The sequence below is a fragment of the Coregonus lavaretus genome, assembly GCF_964263955.1.
Source record: "Coregonus lavaretus genome assembly, contig: HAP1_SCAFFOLD_2088, whole genome shotgun sequence".
NCBI classification, from domain to species: domain Eukaryota; kingdom Metazoa; phylum Chordata; class Actinopteri; order Salmoniformes; family Salmonidae; genus Coregonus; species Coregonus lavaretus.
In genome coordinates, this window is record NW_028160602.1 from 17,501 (window position 1) to 25,000 (window position 7,500).

At 49.6% G+C, this 7,500-nt stretch overlaps 2 protein-coding genes across 2 annotated transcripts in view; both read right to left on the minus strand.

Moving 5' to 3' along the window:
* Positions 1-7,500, minus strand: part of LOC311121635 (histone H1-like) — a gene marked incomplete at both ends in the record, with an annotated part of 15,275 nt that overhangs the window by 7,661 nt on the left and 114 nt on the right. The window contains one exon of the mRNA XM_084196098.1: positions 7,021-7,500. This exon is cut by the window's right edge and continues 114 nt beyond it. Coding sequence (XP_084052224.1) covers positions 7,021-7,500 — 480 coding nt within the window. The remainder of the gene's footprint in view (positions 1-7,020) is intronic.
* LOC311121634 (histone H2B-like) lies at positions 883-5,389 on the minus strand (the record flags this gene model as incomplete). The annotated part of the gene is made up of 2 exons (XM_084196097.1): positions 883-1,193; positions 5,344-5,389. 2 exons carry the CDS (start codon positions 5,387-5,389, stop codon positions 883-885), a joined length of 357 nt encoding a protein of 118 aa, XP_084052223.1.

Consider the following 7,500-nt stretch of genomic DNA (forward strand, 5'->3'; position numbering starts at 1 on the left):
GTGGAAGCCACTGCCTTTTATCCTGTTGCCTCGTGAGTGTAGTAGGAAGGAAAATACACTACGTGGACATTTTGAGTCATGTAGCAGACGCTCTTATCCAGAGCCACTTACAGGTAAGTGAGTGCGTACATTTTCATACTGGCCCCCCGTGGGAAACAAACCCGCAACCCTGGCGTTGTAAGCGCTGTGCTCTACCAACTGAGCTACAGGGGACTACATGGATGATGCGACCTTGACCGGAAATGACCTGTAGGCCAAAAGGGCTACGTTCATATATATATATCTATATAATATACATTCATATTATTCACCACCTTTTTATTCTTGCCATCATCATTCTCGTTCACATCATTAGGGTATAGTCCAATGATTGAGCATCCATTCACTCCATCCTTGTCCTACCGATTCAGGAAGTCAACTCAAAATGACTATCTGCTCATTAGATGATAAAAGGAATTTCTTTCCAATCAAACCCAACTTACTGCCTTTTTGATTTATTTATTTACACCCTTTGTCAAATGGTGCCATTTTACATTGCCTTCACCTGGAATGGAGCCCGACAAACATGGGTTACTATTCAGCGCGCAAAGACACCAAAAAAGGCGCGCTAAACCCCTACGCTGGAACGGCCAGGGGAAATGATACAATGTAGCCGCTCTCTGAGCAGGCGCGCGCCGCCCATTAAACAATGATACAATGTAGCCGCTCTCCGAGGCGGCACGCGGCGCCCATTAAACAATGATATAATGTAACCGCGGTCGTACAATGTAACGCAGCCTACCTACGCATTCATTCGGTGGCGATGGAATTGCTTTTTTTACTGACAGAGTGGGTGGCTCTTAAAAGAGCCTTTGGGTTAGTAGAGCAGTCCAAATGCGCTGTTTACTTGGAGCTGGTGTACTTGGTTACGGCCTTGGTGCCCTCGGACACGGCGTGTTTGGCAAGTTCACCGGGGAGTAGCAGGCGTACCGCGGTCTGGATCTCCCTGGAGGTGATGGTAGAACGCTTGTTGTAGTGGGCCAGGCGAGAGGACTCTCCGGCGATACGCTCGAAGATGTCGTTCACGAAGGAGTTCATGATTCCCATGGCCTTGGAGGAGATGCCGGTGTCGGGGTGGACCTGCTTCAGGACTTTGTACACGTAGATGGCGTAACTCTCCTTCCTGGACTTTCTGCGCTTCTTGCCGCCTTTCCCTGCGGTCTTGGTGACGGCTTTCTTGGAGCCCTTCTTGGGCGCTGACTTTGCTGGCTCGGGCATGATGATGTCTCGTTGCTTCTCAGAAACGAATGAGGGGGTGAAGGGCGCTTACCCGTCTTATGAAGAGGAAGCTAAGCAAAGTCAGCGGCCGTAGACACTCCCCTGCTTGCTCCCTCCCTCCCTCCCTCCCTCCCTCCTCTCTATAGTCTATGCTCTGTGACCGATGGGGAATTGTGTGTTTCAAAAGGGGGGCTTTAATAGGTGTCCAAATGGCACGATTGTTGTGCCAAATAATGCTGGTGATAAAATTGCCCACTTTGGCACCGTCAGACATAGGGCTCCCATTTTGGACTGTGTGTGTGTGTGTGCGCGCTGTCCCCCTCTTTTCGAGCCACGTCTACCGACTCGTGGTGGCTTTATGTTGTCCAAATTCCACTATTGCTTGACCCAAAATAATAACGTTCTTACACTTTGCCACTGTCAGATATAGGCCTCCCTCTGTGCGCTAAAAGTGGACGGGACATTAGAATCCTCTAATTAATACTCCCTGTCCACTCGAAGTGGCTCATACTTTCTTACTAAATTGCATACTAAACATTTGTTGTTATATATAACACTACATGGAATGGGCCCATTTTAAGCGGATGTGGGTGGCTCTTAAAAGAGCCTTTGGGTTCGAGTCGGGGTGTTGAGGTTCCGAAGAGAGTGGGTTTAACCGCCGAAACCGTACAGGGTGCGTCCCTGACGTTTCAGAGCGTAGACCACGTCCATGGCGGTAACGGTCTTCCTCTTGGCGTGCTCGGTGTAGGTGACTGCGTCACGGATCACGTTCTCCAGGAACACCTTCAGGACACCGCGGGTCTCCTCGTAGATCAGACCGGAAATACGCTTCACGCCGCCGCGGCGAGCCAGACGGCGGATAGCGGGTTTGGTGATTCCCTGGATGTTATCGCGGAGAACTTTGCGGTGACGCTTGGCGCCTCCTTTTCCGAGTCCCTTGCCGCCTTTGCCTCTTCCGGACATGGTGTGTTCGCTAGTTGAGTTCAAGTGAATGAATGACTTCAGCGCCGGTGCGCGGTGCGCTATTATCTGCGTTTGGTCGACCTGATTGAGGCCGGCGGCACAGAAAGCGCGCCTCTGTTATATGTTCGGAGGCGTTGCAAAGGGGAGGGCGCTCGTTCTAGGGGACTAGGGAGGAGCGATTTCAAAGATGACGTGAAAGCAACTAACGTGCGCGGGAAACATACTCAAATACTGATATAGGCTATGTGGAACACAAGGCCAAACTGTGACAACTGGGAGATCAGCTAGTACACTGTGTCCCTCTCCTCATATTGTTGTTGTTGTTGTTGTTGTTGTTGTTGTTGTTGTTGTTGTTGTTGTTGCACCTGATTCTACTCATTGAGGACTTGGTAATTTAGGTGACAGGTTGTTCAATCAGCTGTGGCTGTCCAGGCCTACAAGAAAAATGGGTCCTGTTGGGGGTAGGCTACTCTACCGCTGGAGTTGGGAAACACTGAAATGGAAGGGGGACACGCAGTGAGCAAAACTCCTAACCACATAAAAACACAGACACTTGAGATCATTAAGAGCTATAAGGAGTCCATCAACTACCTGGTCAGTCAAGTCATATAGGGGGGGATTTCATGGCCACCTGCTGGAGCAGAAGTCATGTTTGCCAACACTGGCCTTAAAATCATTAGGAGCTATAAGGAGTCCATCAACTAACTGGTCAGTCAAGTCATATAGGGAGGGATGTCATGGCCACCTGCTGGAGCACAAGTAATGTTTGCCAACACTGGCCTTAAAATCATTAGGAGCTATAAGGAATAAATCAACTCATCATTCAAGTCATATAGGGAGGGATCTTAGCACCACCTGCTGGATCAGAAGTACCCTTCACCGTAGGCACAAGAGAGCCATCATCTCTCAACCGGTGCAATTTCCATACGTATGTGGTAATAAAACAAACAACGACAGCTCCTCATATAGGCAGTGGTTTCACACATTTTTCTCCAAGACGTTCATAGATGACCAGCAGGGTCAAATAATAAGCACAGTGGTTGTAGAGGTTGCAACAGGTCAGTCAGTACATCAGGAGTAAATGTCACTTGTTGTTAGTGTTGTAGTTCCTATTTCTACGGTGTTGCCTACCTGCAGCAATCAGGATTTACCTGCAGTGTTGATTGCAATTCCGTAATTTGTCAACTCATGATAACAGATGTTTTGCAAACCGTTGATGTTTAAATGAATGGATTCCCGGTGTCCGGATACCTTTTCTCTTAAGGGATGTGATTGAGTGAAATCCAAAGTAAGTTGGTCTAAATACATAATAGGATGAATCATTCAGGTAAAATAACACAATGTCTATTTGAGTCGAATCAACGTAATATAATCCTTTTTACGTCTCTATCATCTTTACTCAATGTATTGGACCACATCAACTCAACTTACTCAAGCTTATCTACTCATAAAAACAAGCAAAAAGATCTACTCAACAATATGACGTGTGCTTTTGTTGACTGTAATAGCTTGAGTACATTCCACAAAGTCATTTTTTACAGTGTATCTAAAGACACGTTTGTTGTGGTGATGCACTTTTTCTTTGACGTTGAACTTGCATTGAACAGACAAATCCATTTCGTTACAACCCTTTTGTAGTATGACTTAGGAATATTTGTTGATGATCCTAATGTCTATGCGTGAATAGTGATTGGTTGTTGGTGAAATATTGCTGAGAACCCATCGTTTCCTGGCCTTTTTTCACTATTGAGCAATTTTGAAACATTTGTTTTGCTATTGGATTCATAATGGTGACCTGGGACAAGTAATTAGTGAAACCAGAGTTCAGCAGTTGCCATTAAAGCGATCCAACCAAGTCATCCTAATAGGCTAGTATTAGCCTAAAGCAGGGTTTCCCAAACTCGGGCCACGTTTTGGGAGTTTTTGCCCTAGCACTACACAGCTGATTCAAATAATCAACTCATCATCATCAAGTTGGGAGTATTAGAATCAGTTGTGGAGTGCTAGGGCAAAACGCAAAACGCGCACCCCTTGTGGACCCCAGGACCGCGTTTGGGAAACGCTGGCCTAAAGAGCAAATGCTGAAAGGGAATCACCATGAGGTGCAGTACCCACATTTAACCACAAGATGGCCTCCGTGCTCCACTGTAAAGTTTGGGCCTCTGCATGAGTCTCTCAGCAGCACTGCAACATGGGACTTTCAAAGTAAGTTGGCATGCAATGTTTTTTCTGGACTGCATGCAAGGCTATTATTACACACAACTAATAGTGTCAATTATTCATCTGAACACAATTCTTGTTACTATTCGGCCTATATTATCACTCGTTTCTTTTTCCCCTCCTTTGTAAAGCATTTTACTGTGTTACTATATAGTTCAAAGGAAGTGGATGATGCCAGATGGTTGTGTATATACACACACAAACATTGAAGCTAGACTTCAGGCAACTAAAAAGGTGCAATACGTAGCTTTTAGACGTGTTAGTGAACAACATACATGGTGGCTAATGTAGAGGTGCGTGTATACATGGAACAATTGTGCCTTTTTGATGGAAATATGGAGGTGGCTCTTAAAAGAGCCTTTGGGGGATATTCGAGTTCAGGTCATCCTCATTTATGCGCGCTCTCCGCGAATACGGCGGGCCAGCTGGATGTCCTTGGGCATGATGGTCACCCGCTTGGCGTGGATGGCGCACAGGTTGGTGTCCTCGAACAGGCCGACCAGGTAAGCCTCGCTAGCCTCCTGTAGGGCCATCACGGCGGAGCTCTGGAAGCGCAGGTCGGTCTTGAAGTCCTGGGCGATTTCTCGCACCAGGCGCTGGAAGGGCAGCTTGCGGATGAGTAGCTCAGTGGACTTCTGGTAACGACGGATCTCTCTCAGAGCCACGGTGCCGGGCCTGTAACGGTGAGGCTTCTTCACACCGCCGGTGGCCGGGGCACTCTTGCGAGCAGCCTTAGTGGCGAGCTGCTTCCTGGGGGCTTTGCCACCGGTGGATTTGCGAGCGGTTTGCTTGATTCTGGCCATGGCGCTGCTCTGACAGTCGGGAGTATAGCCTCGAAATGCCTATGTGAAGTTTATAAAGCCGGCAGTGGCGCCTGCTGATTGGACACCATCTCCCCACCACCCCGATTGGCCCGTTTCGCAGGCCTTTCCTTTCCTCCGTTGGCCATTGGACGGGAGACCCGGCCTCTCCAAAACTCAAACTCCCGGTGCGCGCGCAATAGGACGCCGCCGGCCCTTTACGCGCAATAGGACGCCGCCGGCCCTTTATGCGCAATAGGACGCCGCCGGCCCTTTACGCGCAATAATAGTCGCCAAAGTCAAGAGTGACATCTTATAGGCACGTATCATCTAATGCTAGCCTGCTATGGCAAATGAGACCAAGTAGGTGTTGTTGTTCATGCAAGGCCTCATGTGGGCACAGAATGTCGAAATAGTTGTGTATACACCCACTCAATGTATTGCGGTCATAGAAAGGTACTTTGCGCTTTTGGAGAGCTAGGTGGTTGGCTCTTAAAAGAGCCTTTGGGGGTTGAGTAGTCAAGTTGAAGTCGCAGTAGCGAATTTACTTGGCTTTGACTGCCTTCTCGGTCTTCTTGGGGAGTAGGACTGCCTGGATGTTGGGCAGCACACCACCCTGAGCGATGGTCACACCGCCGAGCAGTTTGTTCAGCTCCTCGTCGTTACGGACGGCCAGTTGCAGGTGACGGGGGATGATACGAGTCTTCTTGTTGTCACGGGCAGCGTTGCCGGCCAACTCCAGGATCTCAGCAGTCAGGTACTCGAGTACGGCGGCCAGGTAGACTGGTGCGCCAGCGCCCACACGCTCGGCGTAGTTGCCTTTGCGCAGCAGCCTGTGCACACGGCCCACGGGGAACTGGAGGCCAGCACGGGATGAACGGGTCTTTGCCTTCGCCCTGGCCTTGCCTCCGGTTTTGCCTCTTCCGCTCATATTGGTAGCTTGAGAAAGTCACAGAAAGTCTGAATGAGCCGCTCGCCACTTCGAGAGCCGTACATATACCTCGCCACAAGAGGCAACGATTGGCCACCGGGCCGGTGTGGCCTTATCCAATTGGAGCGAGGGACAGACAGATGGACAGACAGACAGCCCTAAGCCGGTTCCCACCCACAGGCAGCGAGTGAGAGGCTACTTTGTTTCCCTCCGACTTTGTTACTTTGTGTCATTTCGCGTGAGCGCCAAAATGTCCGAAATGACATCCACACATTATTTCTCTCCAAATGGGAAACAAACAGCTGGTGAGGGTGCACTCTTGAGTTTGAAATCGAAGCCACTATAGTATTGTTATTGTTATTACATGGCACTTGTAACACATCACAGCAGCCTGCCTCTGAACGGGAATAGCCCAGTGGCTCATATATAAAAATGGCTGGTGAGGGTGCACTCGTGAGTTTCAATTCGAAGCCACTATAGTATTGTTATGGTTATTACATGGCACTTGTAACACATCACAGCAGCCTGCCTCTGAACGGGAATAGCCCAGTGGCTCATATATAAAAATGGCTGGTGAGGGTGCACTCGTGAGGTCGAATTTCTGAGCCATTTTGGCCCTCTATTATATGCCTCTCCCTTCGCACACACCCAGAGTGGGACAATGTTGTGTGCGTAAAAGTAGCCTAGTGTGCGTAATTTCTTTTCCACGACAGGTAGTACATGGAAATCAATGCGCTTTCTATGGAAAGAGGTGGGTGGCTCTTAAAAGAGCCTTTTGTGGTACAACATGTGTCGAGTAGAACACTGTTTGTAATAGGTTTACTTCTTCTTGGGGGCTGCCTTCTTGGCCTTGGCTGCCTTGGGCTTGGCGGCTTTGGGCTTGGCTGCCTTTGTAGCCTTCTTGGGGCTCTTGGCTGCCTTCTTGGCCGCTGCGGCGGGCTTCTTCACCTTCTTGGGGCTCTTGGCGGCCTTTTTGGGTGTAGCGGGCTTCTTGGCCTTCTTGGGGGACTTCTTTGCGGCGACGGCCTTCTTGGCTGCTACCTTCTTGGGCTTCTTCGCCGCGGCGGGCTTCTTGGCGGCCACCTTCTTTACTTTGGGGACTGCGGCTTTCTTGGCGGGCTTCTTCGCCTCGACGGCTTTCTTGTTGAGCTTGAAGGAGCCGGATGCACCGGTGCCCTTGGTCTGGACCAGGGTACCCTTGGTGACGAGGTTCTTGACTGCGATCTTGACGCGGGAGTTGTTCTTCTCCACGTCGTAGCCGCCTGCCGCCAGCGTCTTCTTGAGTGCGGCCAGGGACACGCCGCTCCTCTCCTTGGAAGCGGTCACAGC